The sequence below is a fragment of the Oncorhynchus mykiss genome, chromosome 3 (assembly GCF_057628025.1).
Source record: "Oncorhynchus mykiss isolate SJ-2025 chromosome 3, ASM5762802v1, whole genome shotgun sequence".
Lineage (NCBI taxonomy): Eukaryota > Metazoa > Chordata > Actinopteri > Salmoniformes > Salmonidae > Oncorhynchus > Oncorhynchus mykiss.
In genome coordinates this window covers 15,917,501-15,938,557 of record NC_143024.1, presented here as the reverse complement: position 1 = coordinate 15,938,557, position 21,057 = coordinate 15,917,501, and the positions used below count along the sequence as shown (strand labels likewise).

The following is a 21,057-nucleotide window of genomic DNA, read 5'->3' as shown; positions in this document are numbered from 1 at the left end:
CCATAAACAATTAATGAACATGCACCTGTGGAACCGTCGTTAAGACACTAACAGCTTAGTGTAGGCAATTAAGGTCACAGTTATGAAAACTTCTACTGACTCTGAAAAACACCAAAAGAAAGATGCCCAGGGTCCCTGCTCATCTGCGTGAACGTGCCTTAGGCATGCTGCAAGGAGGCATGAGGACTGCAGATGTGGCCAGGGCAACAAATTGCAATGTCCGTACTGTGAGACGCCTAAGACAGCACTACAGGGATACAGGGTGGACAGCTGATCATCCTCCCAGTGGCAGACCATGTGTAACAACGCCTGCACAGGATCGGTACACCCAAACATAACACCTGCGGGACAGGTACAGGATGGCAACAACAACTGCCCAAGTTACACCAAGAACGCACAATCCCTCCATCAGTGCTGACTGTCCGCAATAGGCTGAGAGAGGCTGGACTGAGGGCTTGTAGGCCTGTTGTAAGGCAGGTCTTCACCAGACATCACCAGCAACAACGTCACCTATGGGTACAAACCCACCGTTGCTGGACCAGACAGGACTGGCAAAAAGTGCTCTTCACTGACGAGTCGCGGTTGTGTCTCACCGGGGGTGATGGTCGGATTTGCGTCTATCGTCGAAGGAATGAGCGTTACACCAAGGCCTGTACTCTGGAGCGGGATCGATTTGGAGGTGGAGAGTCCGTCATGGTCTGGGGTGGTGTGTCACAGCATCATCAGACTGCCTGCAATGACAACAAGCTCAATCTCAACGCTGTGCGTTAACAGGGAAGACATCCTCCTCCCTCATGTGGTATCCTTCTTGCAGGCTCATCCTGACATGACCCTCCAGCATGACAATACCACCAGCCATACTGCTCATTCTGTGGGTGATTTCCTGCAAGACAGGAATGTCAGTGTTCTGCCATGGCCAGCGAAAAGTCCGGATCTCAATCCCATTGAGCACGTCTGGGACCTGTTGGATCAGAGGGTGAGGGCTAGGGCCATTTCCCCCCAGAAATGTCTGGGACCTTGCAGGTGCCTTGGTGGAAGAGTGGGGTAACGTCTCACAGCAAGAACTGGCAAATCTGGTGCAATCCATGAGGAGGAGATGCACTGCAGTACTTAATGCAGCTGTTGGCCACACCAGACACTGACTGTTACTTTTGACCCCCCCTTTGTTCAGGGACACATTATTCAATTTCTGTTAGTCACATGTCTGTGGAACTTGTTCAGTTTATGTCTCAGTTGTTGAATCTTATGTTCATACAAATATTTACACATCTTAAGTTTGCTGAAAATAAACGCAGTTGACAGTGAGAGGATGTTTCTTTTTTGATGAGTTTATATCCCCTCTCTATGTAGTACAGTATCTGTCTCTCCTCTGTATTAGAGGTCGACCGATTAAATCGGAATGGCCAATAACAATCGGTAATCTGCATTTTTGGTCACCGATTATGGCCGATTACATTGCACTACACGAGGAGACTGCGTGGCAGGCTGTCTACCTGTTACACGAGTGCAGCAAGGAGCCAAGGTAAGTTGCTAGCTAGCATTAAACTTATCTTATGAAAAAAAACAAATCAGTCTTCACATAATCACTAGTTAACTACACATGGTTGATGATATTACCAGTTTATCTAGCTTGTCCTGCATTGCATATATTCGCTTAACGGGTGATGATTTAACAAGCGCATTCGTGCAAAAAAGCACTGTCGTTGCACCAATGTGTACCTAACCACAAACATCAAGTACATATTTTTAAACCTGAATATTTAGTTAATACTGCTTGCTAACATTAATTTATTTTAACTAAGGAAATTTTGTCTCTTCTCTTGCGTAACGGTTCCGTATTTCACTGAAAGAATAAACGTTTAGTTTTCGAAATGATAGTTTCCGGATTTGACCATATTAATGACCTAAGGCACGTATTTCTGTGTGTTATTATAATTAAGTCTATGATTTGATATTTGATAGAGCAGTCTGACTGAGCGGTGGTAGGCAGCAGCAGGCTCGTAAACGTTCATTCAAACAGCACTTTCGTGCGTTTTGCCAGCAGCTCTTTGCTGTGCTTCAAGCATTGCGCTATTTACGACTTCAAGCCAATCAACTCCCGAGATTAGGCTGGCAATACTATAGTGCCTATAAGAACATCCAATAGTCTAAGGTTAATGAAATACAAATATTAGAGAGAAATAGTCCTACAATTCCTAAAACTTCTTACCTGGGAATATTGAAGTCTCATGTTAAAAGGAACCACCAGCTTTCATATGTTCTCATGTTCTGAGCAAAGAACTTAAACGTTAGCTTTTTTACATGGCAAATATTGCACTTTCACTTTCTTCTCCAACACGTTGTTTTTGCATTATTTAAACGAAATTGAACATGTTTCATTATTTATTTGAGAAGAAATTGATTTTATTGATGTATTATATTAAGTTAAAATAAGTGTTCATTCAGTATTGTTGTAAATGTCATTATTACAAATATATTATAAATAATTAAAAATAATACATTTAAAAATAATATATATCATTTTATTTATTTATTTATTTCGTCTCAAATAATTAAAAATAATAAATAAAAAAAATAAAATTATATATATATATATATATATATATATATATATATATATATATATATATATATATATATACCACACACACACACACACATTATTTAAAAACATTTTTTTATATATTTTTTTTAATCGGCTGATTAATTGGTATCAACCATAAATCGGTCAACCTCTACTCTGTATAGTACAGTATCTGTCTCTGTGGCCTTCTCTCCAGTGGGTCACAGTCACCTCTGGCAGTGGTGGCTAGTGCTGGTGGACAGCCAGCGACTAAGGTGTTGATAGGGGGTTTCCACCGGTGAGGCACCTGCTCTGATCACGACTACATTCCTCCTGTGCCAAAGGAAGGAAGGGATTTTCCCCAGGACATTGGCTGCTCCCTTCAGTGATAGATACACTTAGCTAGTTGTACAGTATGTATGTATGTATGTATGTATGTATGTATGTATGTATGTATCTATGGCTTCCCTCCCCTTGCTGAAGCAGTGGAAAATGCTGGATTTTAGCCCATGCACCTACTCTGATCAGTTCCCCCTGTGCCAGAGGAAGGAAAGGGTTTTCCCCAGGCCACAAAGCCCATTGGCTGGCAAGACAGCTTATTCGCCTCTGCCTGCTGAAGCGGTGGAAAACGTTGGATTGACTAGGCCAGACTTTCTTTCCATCAGCTCTACTCCTAATAAAACTCCAGTGGAATCAAGGCTTTCTTTCTGTCAGCTCTACTCCTAATAAAACTCCAGTGGAATCAAGGCTTTCTTTCTGTCAGCTCTACTCCTAATAAAACTCCAGTGGAATCAAGGCTTTCTTTCTGTCAGCTCTACTCCTAATAAAACTCCAGTGGAATAAAGGCTTTCTTTCTGTCAGCTCTACTCCTAATAAAACTCCAGTGGAATCAAGGCTTTCTTTCTGTCAGCTCTACTCCTAATAAAACTCCAGTGGAATCAAGGCTTTCTTTCTGTCAGCTCTACTCCTAATAAAACTCCAGTGGAATCAAGGCTTTCTTTCTGTCAGCTCTACTCCTAATAAAACTCCAGTGGAATAAAGACTTTCTTTCTGTCAGCTCTACTCCTAATAAAACTCCAGTGGAATCAAGGCTTCCTTTCTGTCAGCTCTACTCCTAATAAAACTCCAGTGGAATCAAGGCTTTCTTTCTGTCAGCTCTACTCCTAATAAAACTCCAGTGGAATCAAGGCTTCCTTTCTGTCAGCTCTACTCCTAATAAAACTCCAGTGGAATCAAGGCTTTCTTTCTGTCAGCTCTACTCCTAATAAAACTCCAGTGGAATCAAGGCTTCCTTTCTGTCAGCTCTACTCCTAATAAAACTCCAGTGGAATCAAGGCTTTCTTTCTGTCAGCTCTACTACTAATAAAACTCCAGTGGAATCAAGGCTTCCTTTCTGTCAGCTCTACTCCTAATAAAACTCCAGTGGAATCAAGGCTTTCTTTCTGTCAGCTCTACTCCTAATAAAACTCCAGTGGAATAAAGGCTTTCTTTCCGTCAGCTCTACTCCTAATAAAACTCCAGTGGAATCAAGGCTTTCTTTCCGTCATCAGTAGACATTGCAGTACAAGGTGATGCATAATGACATATCCAGTGGAAGGCTGTGGTTCTGACTGATTACCTGACATAATACAACACCTTGGGGTTGACTGAAAGGTCCATCAACTCCTGTCACTCAGACTCAATGCCTGCCCTGGCCTGCCGACTGCCCGCCCGCCCTGTCTGGCTGGCCGACTGCCTGCCCGCCCGCCCTGTCTGGCTGGCCGACTGCCCGCCCGACCGCCCTGTCTGGCTGGCCGACTGCCCGCCCGCCCTGTCTGGCTGGCCGACTGCCCGCCCTGCCGAATGCCCGCCATGCCGAATGCCCGCCCTGCCGAATGCCCACCCGCCTGCCGACTGCCTGCCCGACCGACTTGCTGACTCACTGCCTGCCTGGCTGGCTGGCTGGGATCATTAGTGATATAGAGAAAAGGCCAAAGGTGGAGTGAATTAATTTCATCAAGAATGTTTAACCTGATGAAGCAAAGGCCATGTCAAACTTGAGAATATCTGTAATGATTAGGAATCAAGATGGACAGCCACAAGATGATATGAATTGGGTTTTGATGGTGGGATGAGGAGAAGGACAGTGCTAGAGGGAGATTAAAATGAATGACTTATGAGGAAGAGTTATTAAGACAAACGGCAAGACATTCAATAGCCATGGTAGCAGGGGCACTACTCATGTGCCTGGGAATGGCTTGAAAACAGTCGGTTCAGCACAAGGCAGTAACCAAGTACCATCACAACACATACCATACACAAACTTCACCACAAGACCAACTTGGGCAAGACACGTAGACATTATTAAGTAGCTTATCCATCTCTATTCACAGGATTAATATCAGGCATTAGGTATTATAGGTGAAGCTTTCAATTCAAACCATAACCAGACAAACTCACAACCTGCATAGCAGAGTTCAGTCAGACGACCCAAAGCAACTTACCGCCCATGGGCCTGGCTCTGCACAAACAAACCAAGAAATCAACCAATCCTGTTAAAATCTGCTTAAATTCAACATTCAGCTGGACAAGAAGCATCAGAAATACCACCAATCAATGTGATGTATTTCATGGCCCGCCCTTCTTTCTGCAGTGCTGAGAGAAATGATAGCTAGCTAAGACATGCTAGCTTATTGCTGAAGCACTCAGCCTTAATCCAGTAAATGACTGCAGTGCCAAGCTGAGGCAAGCTACTGCTCAACAGCATACTCATATCAATACCATTAACCTAACTCCTGTCATTTATCTTTACTGAAGTGCTCTGGGAGATGTATTGAGGGACTGAATACATTACATGAAGCTGTTATGGAGAGAGATATGTGTCTGTATTATGGTGTTATGGAGAGATATGGGTCTGCATTATGGTGTTATGGTCAGAGATATGGGTCTGCATTATGGTGTTATGGAGAGAGATGGGTCTGCATTATGGTGAGATATATGGGTCTGTATTATGGTGTTATGGAGAGATATGGGTCTGCATTATTCTGTTATGGAGAGAGATATGGGTCTGCATTATTCTGTTATGGAGAGAGATATGGGTCTGCATTATTCTATTATGGAGAGAGAGATGGGTCTGCATTATGGTGTTATGGAGAGAAATATGGGTCTGTGTTATCCTGTTATGGAGAGAGATGGGTCTGCATTATGGTGTTATGGAGAGAGATATGGGTCTGCATTATTCTGTTATGGAGAGAGATATGGGTATGCCTTAATGTATTATGGAGAGAGATATGGGTCTGCATTATGGTGTTTTGGAGAGAGATATGGGTATGCCTTAATGTATTGTGGAGAGAGAGATGGGTCTGCATTATTCTGTTATGGAGAGATATGGGTCTGAATTATTCTGTTATGGAGAGATATGGGTCTGTGTTATTCTGTTATGGAGAGAGATATGGGTCTGCATTATTCTGTTATGGAGAGATATGGGTCTGTGTTATTCTGTTATGGAGAGAGATATGGGTCTGTGTTATTCTGTTATGGAGAGAGATATGGGTCTGCATTATTCTGTTATGGAGAGAAATATGGGTCTGCATTATTCTGTTATGGAGAAATATGGGTCTGTGATATTCTGTTATGGAGAGAAATATGGGTCTGCATTATTCTGTTATGGAGAGAAATATGGGTCTGCATTATTCTGTTATGGAGAGAAATATGGGTCTGCATTATTCTGTTATGGAGAGAAATATGGGTCTGCATTATTCTGTTATGGAGAGAAATATGGGTCTGCATTATTCTGTTATGGAGAGAAATATGGGTCTGCATTATTCTGCTAAATAATCTGTTGTTTTGTCCTTAATTATACACGGTATGTAAGCCGTTTATAGACAGGTTCTTTCTGGTGCTGGGAAATCAGATGATGGTGTCCTCTGTGTGAGTGTGTGTGACCTGCTTCTGAGCTACATGCAAGGTGATAAACATCTGCCAAAATAGCAGAGCCTCATTAACACATTACAATATTGCACACGCACACACAGTTTGTTAGTTAGCTGCAGCGTGAACAACCTTCTACATGGATCATTAAACCATCAGACCTAGATGATAAACCTGATGGGTGTCTCAGAGAGAGTCACGTCAGCCGTACACCTCATATACCCAGCTTATCCACCCAGAAGTCTGTGGCTTTCCTTCATCTAGGGTTACTACATTTTATTCACCTTGAAGTCCCTTCATGTTATTTTTGGGAACTTCATAGTTTTTTGGTTTATACACACCCCCAAAAAAGTTGAGTTTAAGGTTGAGTGATGGTACCTGCTTTTTTTCACCTTAATAGACTCAAGTTAGGTCAAACCACTCTGTATGTCATGCTAGTGTTATTCAACACACCATACAGTTAAGGGGTTCAGTCAGTCAGTCAAACTTACCCTTTTCTTCAGAGCCTCCAGGGACTCAAACTCCAGACGTGACAGTTTGATCTGGATGTGTTTGGGGACGTCTGGGATCACAAAGGTCAGGATGAACTTGGAGGCCAAGAGGAAGTGCTGCAACCACAACAGCAGACAGAGGAACAACAGGGAAGTAATGGGGAGACTTTAGGACATGTAACAGGAAAAGTAGACATGTATGATGATGTTATATTGTACTGAGAAACTATATTTCTCTATCATCCTAGAACTCAGAAACATATATAGTTGATATATAGTTGATATATAGTTGATATATAGTTGATATAATGAATAGTTTTAAACTGACTGAACAGATGCAACGTGATACGCTGCTGAAGTGAAACATCACAACACAATCTAAACTGGAGACAAACAAACACCATCACCGACCGGTGTCCAATCATTGACATTACAAAACTAGACAATCATTGGTGTCAGGTGTGATATCCCTCTAAACAGCTGGTTAATGTTCCTATCTACCAGCTGGTCTTCTTTCATCTGTATATGCTGGATGGAACTTGTGAATTTTGTATTGTGATTTGTAGTCTACTGTAATTTAAACATGTACATGATACTGCAACAACATTTCCCCAATGGGACAACAACGGCAGTCAAGTTAACCAGAACATTCCCTGTTCTTTCAGAACTAGCTCCATTCCTTTTCAGAGCGAGGCTAACAACAAGCAGCTGACCTGACCCACACAGTCTGAAAACAGTCCTGTTGTCACATGAAACCTGCAGATCAGGTCAATGTATGAGCCAATCCATTGACTCGTGTTTTCACGTGAAACCTGCAGATCAGGTCAATGTATGAGCCAATCCATTGACTCGTGTTTTCACGTGAAGCCTGCAGATCAGGTCAATGTATGAGCCAATCCATTGACTCGTGTTTTCACGTGAAACCTGCAGATCAGGTCAATGTATGAGCCAATCCATTGACTCGTGTTTTCACGTGAAGCCTGCAGATCAGGTCAATGTATGAGCCAATCCATTGACTCGTGTTTTCACGTGAAGCCTGCAGATCAGGTCAATGTATGAGCCAATCCATTGACTCGTGTTTTCACGTGAAACCTGCAGATCAGGTCAATGTATGAGCCAATCCATTGACTCGTGTTTTCACGTGAAGCCTGCAGATCAGGTCAATGTATGAGCCAATCCATTGACTCGTGTTTTCACGTGAAGCCTGCAGATCAGGTCAATGTATGAGCCAATCCATTGACTCGTGTTTTCACGTGAAGCCTGCTGATCATGTATGAGCCAATCCATTGACTCGTGTTTTCACGTGAAGCCTGCGTCAGGTAAAAGTACGAACGAACCCGTACAACCATAAACACGCCAAACCATAGAATAATTATTTTGATTTTATTTTTTATTTATCCGTTATTTTACCGGATATAATGCTGAAAGGGTTACCATTTAAGAGATCACGCCTCTTAACTAAAGACCAGATAATCAACGAATGTCTTGAAATACTGTAAGCAAAACAGGAGACTACAGGCTGACAAACATGCAGTAAGACCCTGCTGATTATTCTGTGTGAGAGTTAAGAAGCTGAAGACCCTTCTGGACCCTAACTCTTTAAATCAGCCCCTAAGCAGTTCACTGGAGCTCAATATTAAACTGTAATGGTAAAGACAGGCAAGAGGGCTTTGCTGAAAATACAATCCCAATCTCTCAAAAGGAAGAGAGAAGAGAGTGCTGTGAATACAGAAAGAGGCCCCCCAGTACAACACTGGCCCACCCTCCTCCCTCTGAGGTGATTGGAGGAGACAGATGAACAGCAGACAAAGGGGAAGTGGGGTGAGGAGGACGACTCTTGTGGCAAAGAGCACACCTGTTATCTTCACAGCCCCTCTGAGGTGAGGTGAGGTAAGATAAGGTGTGAGAGAGAGGTAGCAACCTGACCAATTTCCAACACATACATCATTTTTTTCTCAATACATTTTTTACGGCCGAGGGAAGTGTACTTCGAACTGCATGACCAGAAAGCAGCTTTATTACTCTGAATCGATGCCAACACACCGCTATGCAAAGCAGGTCTGTCATTGCTGGAGAATTGCCAGCTGCCACAACACGCTGTACCTCATCAGTATGTGCCAGCCGAAATTCCATCGGATTCAGCCACCGCTTTCATCGCAGTAAAAGGCTTCATACATGTTAGGCCTGACAAATGTTGTCGACTGAAAACTTCCAAACACTGTTATTACAGGCTGTTTTCTCCTATGGAAAGTGTTCTTCAGATAGGTGGTTTGGGCTAGAAGGATGGGGAGGTGTGTGTGGCGCTCCCTCTCTCTCAGTCCTTCAGCCGTACACTACTTTATTACAGACAATTGTGTATCCCAATTGGCAACATAATACCTTTATAGTACACTACTTCTGACCAGGGCCTCTCAGGGGTAGTGCACAATGTAGGGAAAAGGGGGCCATTTGGGATGCAGAAAATGTGAGCTAAGTAGTAGAATTTACAGTATAGCGAATGTAAAAGGGCGAAGGGAGTCCGGTCTGTCTGGCCTCAACGCTGACTGAGGTTGTTACACTGATTGAAATGCAACATTAAAAACACCACAGCCTTTTAGCTGATTGGTACTTGACAATAGGAGTTTATGGGCATTTAGAGAGATAGGGTTGGCTTGGCACACATTGGAAAACCAAAGAACACTAACAAATGCAAATGTTAGTTGAAAGGGGTACATTTCATCTTGAGGCCCTGACTCAATATCAAACTACTTCTCTATGATGCTCTAAACAGTGCAGAAGTGTGAATTGAGACAGTACCTGTAAGTGCTAGCATGGCAATCTGTGGCCTTTTGTACCACAATCCCCTCTGCTCAGTATTCACCCCATGTAGCTGGGGCCAGAACTGCACTGCCTTGTTCATTTAGCAAATTAGCATTTCAATCCACCTTGATTCCAACTGATCGGGAGTCATTTTTTACAATTTATTCTGTGAAGCGGCACGAACAGAATTTCTTAATCTAACTTTTCACGTGGGGGGTTTGTGAATAGATCTCGTCTGAAAGGCGGCCATTGGTGGCTTGCCATAAACACTTCGACATGTTGCGGAGACATGCATGGTTCTGCAGTAACCCTTGGGACAGCCAACTGCAGAGTGACAATGAGCCTCATGGAGCACCGTGCAGTCACACAATGTGACAGGCCAGAGTCTGGCAGCAGACTGTGTGTTCTATAAGGATATGAGACTAATGCAGAAAGAGGTGGCACGTCTCCCACATGAGAATGAATGATTACATCAAGATGATTCATACCAAGTTACTTCAGCTCGATCCAATTTCCGTTTATTGATTTCTCGAGGCAGGTACTGTTTCCTCTACTGTTCCTCGATGTACCGCGAGGTCGGTGTGAGACCTGTTCCTCTGGGCCCTGGTCAAAAGTAATGCTCTATATAGGGAACATGGTGCTATTTGGGATTGCACCCAAGGCATTGATGGGCAGAGGAGACAGGGTGGGTTGTGGAGAGGTCTCCAGGCCTGCAGAGATTATTCAGTACAGCAGGCAGGTAGCTTCAATAAGACTAGACTGGAGTCATATAGTAGAGGAATAGCATTGAACAGGACTACAAAGGGCTGGAAATAGAGTTGCCAGTCAGCAGGGGGGCACAGCTTCACATAGAGCTGATGCACACTACATTAATACACAGGTTCAGTCCCAAATGGCACCCTATTCCATATATAGTGTACTACTTTTGACCTGTGACCTATGGGCCCTGGTCAAAAGTAGTGCACTAAATAGGGAATATGGTGGGATTCAGGGCACAGTATCTGAGTCAATGCACAGATATGACTAGAGCTAGCACTAGGCTGATCGTGCTCTACAGAACAGAAAAGGAGACCACAACCATGGTGACAGAATCAGACATTCAGTTACTGGGTACAAAGGGTTCTGGACTTCAACAACACACACCACAGACTACATCACAGTGGCTTCAGAGGACAATAGCTGATTTCCCTTTGGCAAAGCAAACCGTGAGGGAGAAAGATAGACAGCGTTGTTAGGAGCCAAACAAATAAAGCCAGCTGCATTATACCAGGCAGTGTTATCATATTTTAGCATTATAAAGGACCAAGACAAGAAGGGACGGCTAAGGAACGGTCTATTTTGTTGTTGTCATTTAGCAGATGCTCTTATCCAGAGCGACTTACGGGAGCAATTAGGGTTAAGTGCCTTGCTCAAGGGCACCGACAGATTTTTCACCTAGTTGGCTAGGGGATTCGAACCAGCAACCTTTCGGTTACCTCCCTATACATTCTGACATCTCTTGACTCTGTCATAGTACTAAACACTTCCTAATAACCATCTTTAAGGGTGGTTTAAGGGACGGTCCTTAACACTGCAGCCCACTTTATTTACAGTGCGAGTTCAATTTCAGTTCATCCCCATGAAAAGAATAGCCCCTCTCCCACTTCCCATACCTACAGTAGATACATGCCCCCGTTCATTGTCACTCATGTTGTGAAATACCAACCATACGGGGTTTTGCGGCACGATTTCAGAGGCACAATTCAGATATTGTCAGCACACTAGTGTTATGGATCTGTGACACCCTCCTACTATTCTGGCTGTTACACCAATGACACAGTAAGAGTGGTTAATAAGACCATACACAGTCTGCAGTAGAGTTGGGCTGCATACAGTCCCATTATGTCCCATCTTAAGAAGTCGTCTACACCTGCGTCCTTGATCGTCAGCAGGCTAAACGGACATCTTCACTTCACCTCTGCAGTAGCGGTGAGCCAGCCCAGCTTCTGTGTCGAGACAGAGGTACTTACTACTCCACCATACATCACAACTCCCCTTCCTCTCTCCTCTGTGTCAACCTTTATTTGAGATAAATCACCTGGACAGACAGAGCAAACCGAGTGACTGACTGACCGTCCTCTCCTCTCCCAGACATCCTCTATGCATCCCCCAGACAGGTCATTAGTATTTCATCCTGGGTTGTGAATTACAGGACAAACCTCTGTTAGAGTTGTCACTGGATGTTCTGTTTCTGTCCACACACACACACACACGTTAGCAGGTAATAGCCGGCTTTCGGGATAAAACAATTTGAAAAGCCAACAAATAAAATTGGAAAGGCCGATTTTACATTTTTCAGCCAAATGTTCTGGTCTGTTGCATAAGATTCATTGCTTTTTAACATTTTTTTTCTATCTAATTTCTATTTTTTATATTGTCCCAAAACTGTCCCAGGGTCTGTTTGGGCTATTTTGTTTCTCGACAAGCTGACCAATAGAATAGGTCAATTCTTTTTACTATGGGGGATAGTAGATTGACATAGGTGGCGAGCCCACCATGGCCTTTTTGGCTTTACCTCCCTTATCTCACCTCATTTGCTCACATCGTATATAGACTTGTTTATACTGTATTATTGACTGTATGTTTGTTTTACTCCATGTGTAACTCTGTGTCGTTGTATGTGTCGAACTGCTTTGCTTTATCTTGGCCAGGTCGCAATTGTAAATGAGAACTTGTTCTCAACTTGCCTACCTGGTTAAATAAAGGTGTTCTCAACTTGCCTACCTGGTTAAATAAAGGTGTTCTCAACTTGCCTACCTGGTTAAATAAAGGTGTTCTCAACTTGCCTACCTGGTTAAATAAAGGTGTTCTCAACTTGCCTACCTGGTTAAATAAAGGTGAAATAAAAAAATAAAAAAATAATGCTAGGGGAAGCTAAGCTTTCCCTAAGTAAATTGAAATAAATTGCCAAAATGATATCGCCTAATTAGCCTACAATACAGAAATAAAATAATTCAAAATAGGCAACTAAATCATGATTTAGCCACAGAGGACCATTAGCTTCTCCTAGTCTAGTTGTTTTAAATCTCATTGACTACAAGTCGGAAAGAAAGGCAGCTCGCGCAATTTAGGCTGTGCACGTTGCAAATATCAAATAGATGATTGTCGGAGGTACAACTGTCAAGGAAAAGTAGAAGACCAGCAAGCCGTATCGCAATAATTATAAATTAAATTGCGGGGAAACATAGTTTGGAAAGCAAATGGCTATTGCTGTAAAGAGAAGACAATGAAAATATTCAAATCTGTCTTTTAGTTGAGTAATGTCTGCAGTTTTCAGTTTGGCTATTTGTTTCAAGAGTATTAGTCTATAAATAAATCTCTTTGCCAAAATTCGTCATCTCTCCCATGTCTTATTCGACTAGTAGTTGTTCTGAAATGTTTATTGCTTGACTACATTTTACTCCCTTGTCTGTAATATAACACACATGAATTATTAATTTTGGTTGCCTATCCTGTTTGTTCTATAGAAGGTATTTGACTGTTGTGAACCACAGAAAGTATTTGACTATAGCCACAAAATTAAGGAAATTAGAAAGGGGGGTGGGGGATTTCGGCCAGAAAATACACTTGAAACAAATAGCCAAACCGAAAACTGTAGATATTACTAGTGCGATCAAACCGACATAAAAAATCTAATGAAACGCAGCCTAACTGATCAGAAATCTCAACTAGCAAGCAAGTCGCAGCAATGAAGAATCGAGTGTGTGCGCGTTCACGTGAAGGGGAGGGGGGGGGGTTCTGGCAGGGGGAGATTTTCGGCACAACACCGGCGCCAAAACTAATCAGTTGGATGGCCTTTGATAGACATACGCGGGCACGGGACCTCCTATGTCTGCACGCGCTCGTTCACAAATATGTGTGTTATAGTAAAGCACACAGGCAGCTCCTGAGTTTCCAGTTTGGGGAAGTTTACAATCTATCCTACCATTTCTACCGACCTGCGTGACAGTTAGGATTATTTTATATGCACATTTTCATGGAACAGTTTCATCTCAATAATACAATTGTAATTTCTCAAAATCATTGTCACGTGGATAATCATAGAAATCTGAAGTAAAAGGCTAAATATGTAAAGGTGAGAGTGCCAGCCTCCGTCACATGGACACACTGTGATCCATAAATATGTAAAGGTGAGAGTGCCAGCCTCCGCCACATGGACACACTGTGATCCATAAATATGTAAAGGTGAGAGTGCCAGCCTCCGCCACATGGACACACTGTGATCCATAAATATGTAAAGGTGAGAGTGCCAGCCTCGGCCACATGGACACACTGTGATCCATAAATATGTAAAGGTGAGAGTGCCAGCCTCCGCCACATGGACACACTGTGAGCCATAAATATGTAAAGGTGAGAGTGCCAGCCTCCGCCACATGGACACACTGTGATCCATAAATATGTAAAGGTGAGAGTGCCAGCCTCCGCCACATGGACACACTGTGATCCATAAGTATGTAAAGGTGAGAGTGCCAGCCTCCGCCACATGGACACACTGTGATCCATAAATATGTAAAGGTGAGAGTGCCAGCCTCCGCCACATGAACACACTGTGATCCATAAGTATGTAAAGGTGAGAGTGCCAGCCTCCGCCACATGGACACACTGTGATCCATAAATATGTAAAGGTGAGAGTGCCAGCCTCGGCCACATGGACACACTGTGATCCATAAATATGTAAAGGTGAGAGTGCCAGCCTCCGCCACATGGACACACTGTGATCCATAAATATGTAAAGGTGAGAGTGCCAGCCTCCACCACATGGACACACTGTGATCCATAAATATGTAAAGGTGAGAGTGCCAGCCTCCGCCACATGGACACACTGTGATCCATAAATATGTAAAGGTGAGAGTGCCAGCCTCGGCCACATGGACACGCTGTGATCCATAAATATGTAAAGGTGAGAGTGCCAGCCTCCGCCACATGGACACACTGTGATCCATAAATATGTAAAGGTGAGAGTGCCAGCCTCCGTCACATGGACACACTGTGATCCATAAATATGTAAAGGTGAGAGTGCCAGCCTCCGCCACATGGACACACTGTGATCCATAAGTATGTAAAGGTGAGAGTGCCAGCCTCCGCCACATGGACACACTGTGATCCATAAATATGTAAAGGTGAGAGTGCCAGCCTCCGCCACATGGACACACTGTGATCCATAAGTATGTAAAGGTGAGAGTGCCAGCCTCCACCACATGGACACACTGTGATCCATAAATATGTAAAGGTGAGAGTGCCAGCCTCCACCACATGGACACACTGTGATCCATAAATATGTAAAAGGTGAGAGTGCCAGCCTCCGCCACATGGACACACTGTGATCCATAAATATGTAAAGGTGAGAGTGCCAGCCTCCGTCACATGGACACACTGTGATCCATAAATATGTAAAGGTGAGAGTGCCAGCCTCCGCCACATGGACACACTGTGATCCATAAATATGTAAAGGTGAGAGTGCCAGCCTCCGCCACATGGACACACTGTGATCCATAAATATGTAAAGGTGAGAGTGCCAGCCTCCGTCACATGGACACACTGTGATCCATAAATATGTAAAGGTGAGAGTGCCAGCCTCCACCACATGGACACACTGTGATCCATAAATATGTAAAGGTGAGAGTGCCAGCCTCCGTCACATGGACACACTGTGATCCATAAATATGTAAAGGTGAGAGTGCCAGCCTCCGTCACATGGACACACTGTGAGCCATAAATATGTAAAGGTGAGAGTGCCAGCCTCCGCCACATGGACACACTGTGATCCATAAATATGTAAAGGTGAGAGTGCCAGCCTCCGTCACATGGACACACTGTGATCCATAAATATGTAAAGGTGAGAGTGCCAGCCTCCGCCACATGGACACACTGTGATCCATAAGTATGTAAAGGTGAGAGTGCCAGCCTCCGCCACATGGACACACTGTGAGCCATAAATATGTAAAGGTGAGAGTGCCAGCCTCCGCCACATGGACACACTGTGAGCCATAAATATGTAAAGGTGAGAGTGCCAGCCTCCGCCACATGGACACACTGTGATCCATAAATATGTAAAGGTGAGAGTGCCAGCCTCCGTCACATGGACACACTGTGAGCCATAAATATGTAAAGGTGAGAGTGCCAGCCTCCGTCACATGGACACACTGTGATCCATAAGTATGTAAAGGTGAGAGTGCCAGCCTCCGCCACATGGACACACTGTGATCCATAAATATGTAAAAGGTGAGAGTGCCAGCCTCCGTCACATGGACACACTGTGATCCATAAATATGTAAAGGTGAGAGTGCCAGCCTCCGTCACATGGACACACTGTGATCCATAAATATGTAAAGGTGAGAGTGCCAGCCTCCGCCACATGGACACACTGTGATCCATAAATATGTAAAGGTGAGAGTGCCAGCCTCCACCACATGGACACACTGTGATCCATAAATATGTAAAGGTGAGAGTGCCAGCCTCCGTCACATGGACACACTGTGATCCATAAATATGTAAAGGTGAGAGTGCCAGCCTCCGCCACATGGACACACTGTGATCCATTGGTGGCTAAAGAAGAGTGCATTGAACTCAGAGATAGGCCTACTGCTGCATTGAACTCAGAGATAGGCCTACTGCTGCATTGGCCTATAGGCTATATCTTCAATCATCAACTAAGTACATTACATAGGCCTAAAGCTGACAAATAAAAACAGTAGAAAATATCCTGATTAAAATGTTGGTTCTTTCAATCACATGAATCTCTACTCCGCCTGTCTGCCTCTCTTTCTGTCTGTCTTGACTTAGGCTATTGCTAGTGAAGTGCAACATTGTATCAAATCATCAACTGGGTCTGGCCAAAAGCTGTTGATAGGGAACTTGCAACACTGTATCAACTAGCCTATTCCAGCCCCTTGAAGTTTCTGTGCCAGTGAACTCTGGACAGACAGCGGTGTTTTTAATGACGTTTCCACTAGCTATATGGGGTCATCAGATCATGATATTTCTCTTTTTCACACCAACGCTTGGTGATTATCGAGGCCGGGAGTGTTGGAAAGATTTTTCAAATTCTGAGGAACTATCTTTCACAATGGATGTTAAAAAAACAAACAGACTTCGTTGACAATGTGAGGTGAAGAAAACATGACTGAGGAGCTCAGCTTATTATTTAAGAACTTGAAACTATATACTAGTGATTTTGCTGTTGGTCAGTCGTCTTGTTGGCTGAGAAAAAGTTAAATGTGGACAGTTATTCTAACATATTCAAAGTGGTAAGGACGCACGTCATTGCATCCTCCACCTGCATGTTCTGTTAAAATGAATTACCATCATCTAAAATGTGATTTCTGTCATTCTGAGCACCGTGGGCAGACACCCTAATCATATTGGACCAGTACATTCCTCAAATGTCTGTTAATTAAATGAAAATGCTATGGGTCAAATGTCTGGCACCACATTTTCACAACGGAAACCCTGACACACACAGAGAGAGAGAGCTTAGGTAACATTTTCTAAAAATGTGTCACTGTTTGATAGCGATAAATACATTTACATATTTAAATCAAACAGCAAAGTAAAAGCCACACTAGATGCAGTGTTCAGGGATTAAGTTGGTACACAGGACACATCCCAAATGTTACCCTGTTCCCTACATAGTGCACTACTTTTTGACCAGAGCACTATGTGCGCTTGCCAAACCTAGTGCACTAGCTACTGCATATAGGGATTTGATTGGTTGGTACAGGGAATGCCAACTGTCAGTGCCCAGGGTCTGGGGCATGGCAAACCTGCTGCTGGATTCTAATCTGATTATCTGAAAAACACCATAAAATGGGATTGGCTCTCTGACTCCCTGCCTTTTTAACCCTCATGGAGAAAGTGACAACAAAGACTACTGATGTGTTTTACTAGCATAAATAGTATAGGCTATATCTGGGAATAGGATGGAAGGTAAAATAGAAATACTTCCTCCCGATTTCTCCTTTTTCCGTTGAATGTTTATTCCATCTCATTTTTAATAAGTATAGTCAGTCTGTGCTTTGGTCTACGGATAATGCATGAAAGGGTAGGTTAACATGAACTATAACTCTATTACATAATCTGTGCAAATGTACAAACACATTCAACTTGAGAATGACAACAGCATTTTAGTGTGTGCAAACTTGGTATAATAATAATAATAATAATAATAATAATAATAATAATAATAATAATCTTTGCATGTAGGCTAATCATTACATCTAGGAATGTTCCATCAATCCAATGTCTAGTGACCGCTTAGACTGGGATCAGTGCATCAGAGACAGAGGTTGGAGAGAATGCCTGGCCTGGATGCCCTGACTGCCAAGGCATCATCAAGTGTTTCAATTACTCCTGATCCTTAGCCTTCTCTTCTCTCTCCCCTCCTTCCGACAGTCTCTGTGTCCGTGGCTCGGCTACCCTGTTGCCTGGTTACTGCTCTGTGAAGTATGCCATGCTGTACAGTAATTACCCAGGTATCATCTGCTTAACAATGAGCCCTGTCCCAGCCAATCACAGACAGGAGAGAGGAATAACAGCTAGCCAGCAGAGCGAGAGAGAGCCGAAGGGCCCTCGTAACATTTTCCACTGACTAGACTGAGTCCATGGCCTTTAAAACACAAACTTATGCAAGATAGATCACATGTATGGAAGTTAGCCTATCAATGCGCCATTATATGGTGGTGAAGAAATCAAATTCCACAAGATACATTTTTTTCATTTGATGCTACAGATGTTTTTTTTAAATGGGGGGGAGGGGGGGGGGGGGGGGGGCGTCAGTATTTTCCCCACTCTCCTCCTATATGATCCGGTGGTCTGGTCCCACAACATAAGTCACTGCACTATAGTACTGTCTGCACCTCAAAGGTGAAATGAGGTATTGTACAGCAGCAACATATCACTCTGTGTTGTAGAGCTGGATTGACTCAGAAAGACCTGTTCTCTGTATCTCAGAGCTGGACTGACATCCCTGACAGAAGGCACTAGAGGCCCTAATAGCCATATCCTGCTCTGCTTCCTGTAACTGGCTTGGTTATTATGTCAGCATTCTAAATGGTACACTATTTCCCTATAGTGCACTACATTTTACCATGGCCCATAGGGGAGTATATGGAATAGGGTGCCATTTGGGATGCAGGCTATATGTGCGCAACATTGACTGCCTCTGTAGCACTACTCATAGAATATAATCTAGATATTCATAGAATATAATCTAGATATTCATAGAATATAATCTAGATATTCATAGAATAGAATCTAGATATTTATAGCCTCTGCCACAGTGTATCATGTGGATCAGTGATTCATGAATATTTCTCAAATCGTTTCTGGCAGATATTTTGCGGTGATTATGTATTGACAACGTTCAATGAATACATAAACAAACAATGCATCCAGAAAAGGATCAGTGTGTGTGTACCCTGTCCCTGCATGCTGAATAGCAGGGCTGGTTCTGCTGCTCCAGTCTGTAATGGACTGAATCATCTGGCAGGGAGACGCCAACCCACAGATCTACAGGAAATGTGCTGCTTGGCAGCAGTGTGAAACGTGCCTGGATGTACAATAAGCTAGTGAGGTAGGTTCATCTCTCTCAGCTACTACCCTCATTTCTCCTTCTCTCGCAACCTTGTGCTCTCTCCTATTTCTCTCTCTTGTTTTCTTTATCCCTCCCTCACGATCCCTCTCTCTTTTTCATGCGCAGACAACCAAACAGTAATCCAGTGTGATAACCCCCGTGCTGTAGATTTGTGTGACATCACATGTTCTACAGAGTGAGGTGGATTGCAGAGACAGAGCGAGAGAGAAAATAGAAAGAAAATAAACTCTGATCCACCCTGCTCTCTGCAGCAGCTCACCTCCGTGCCAACTTCAGCCTGAGCTACTGAGGTTAGAGGTCACGGCATTATATTACCACACAGCATCAAGGCCTGAGCAGCCGAGCACAGAGCCCAGGCACAGAGTATACAGGCCACACACGCTCTTCATTCTCACAGGGTGGTCAGGGCAACTCCCTGGGCGCTGGAGACATACAGTATGTGCAGGAGGAGGTGTGTTGTATTTACTGCTGCCTATCTGGATGGCCATGATTCTGTCTGTATTGCTGCTGGTCTGTATTAGCTGGTGCAAAGACAGGAAATCAATAAATGCAGAAATCTGAAGTGTTTGAACCGCAGTAAAGGGATTGTCATACACAGTTAGTATTAAGAGAACTGGTTTACTTGCTCTGCAGCTGTTCTGTAGACAAATGCAAAAACGATTTTCAACCAAACATGCACCCATGACCTCGTTTCAAATCCATAAAAATACAATGTTGTTTAGCATATAGATAAAACACACTAGAATGGCCTCTAAGGACTAATAAAATAAGTGTATTCTATTCTAATGAACTACCTCTCCTCTGCTTCAGGCACCCCCTATGCTCTTTTTTGTCTTAGCTATTTTAAGCATTTTCTCTCGAGGGCTGGAGGTGCATGCGGAGGATGTTGCACAACGAGCTCCCCCAATTGTGATCCTAACAAACGTGGACTGACTGGAGTTATTCTGGGTCTAGAAGCTCTAACAGTGCATATTCCACACATATCTCCCCCACTAACACATGTCCTATCTATTGGCCTACCCTCTGTACTCTTACCTGCTTACAGCTGCCCTCAAAGACACAGTGGAGGAGACGAGACCTACAGTACAGCCAGGACATAAACACCCTGTCATCATCATCTTTACACACGCTACCAAAGCAGCAAGGATGGAGCTCTCATTCTATGACTCTCTGGCACCATCTGCTGGCCAGCCTGCTTCAACTCTATTCTGCTGGCCAGCCTGCTTCAGCTCTATTCTGCTGGCCAGCCTGCTTCAACTCTATTCTGCTGGCCAGCCTGCTTCAACTCTATTCTGCTGGCCAGCCTGCTTCAACTCTATTCTGCTGGCCAGCCTGCTTCAACTCTATTCTGCTGGCCAGCCTGCTTCAACTCTATTCTGCTGGCCAGCCTGCTTCAACTCTATTCTGCTGGCCAGCCTGCTTCAACTCTATTCTGCTGGCCAGCCTGCTTCAACTCTATTCTGCTGGCCAGGATGCTTCAACTCTATTCTGCTGGCCAGCCTGCTTCAACTCCATTTAGGCGCAAGAAGCACCAAAACAGACACAATCTTGGAAATAAGAAGTTTAATTTGATTTTTAAATGAGTAGGAAATGATTGCATACATGTCTAGTCAGATTGTGTGTGAAGAGTGAGAGGTGTGAAAATGGTACAGTACCTCGAAGCC

The 21,057-nt window shown here is 43.6% G+C and overlaps 1 protein-coding gene across 4 annotated transcripts in view; it reads right to left on the bottom strand.

Annotated features, from left to right (window-relative positions):
- Positions 1 to 21,057, bottom strand: part of ano10a (anoctamin 10a) — a 47,636-nt gene that overhangs the window by 14,218 nt on the left and 12,361 nt on the right. For 2 of the 4 annotated variants that reach the window (XM_036966385.2, XM_036966393.2), the window contains 3 exons: positions 21,049 to 21,057; positions 6,964 to 7,080; positions 5,047 to 5,063 (listed from right to left, as the gene is read on the bottom strand). The exon at positions 21,049 to 21,057 is cut by the window's right edge and continues 120 nt beyond it. In XM_036966385.2, the coding sequence (XP_036822280.1) occupies positions 5,047 to 5,063; positions 6,964 to 7,080; positions 21,049 to 21,057 (143 nt within the window). The remainder of the gene's footprint in view (positions 1 to 5,046; positions 5,064 to 6,963; positions 7,081 to 21,048) is intronic. The other 2 variants (XM_036966399.2, XM_090222144.1) reach the window with 1 other exon arrangement.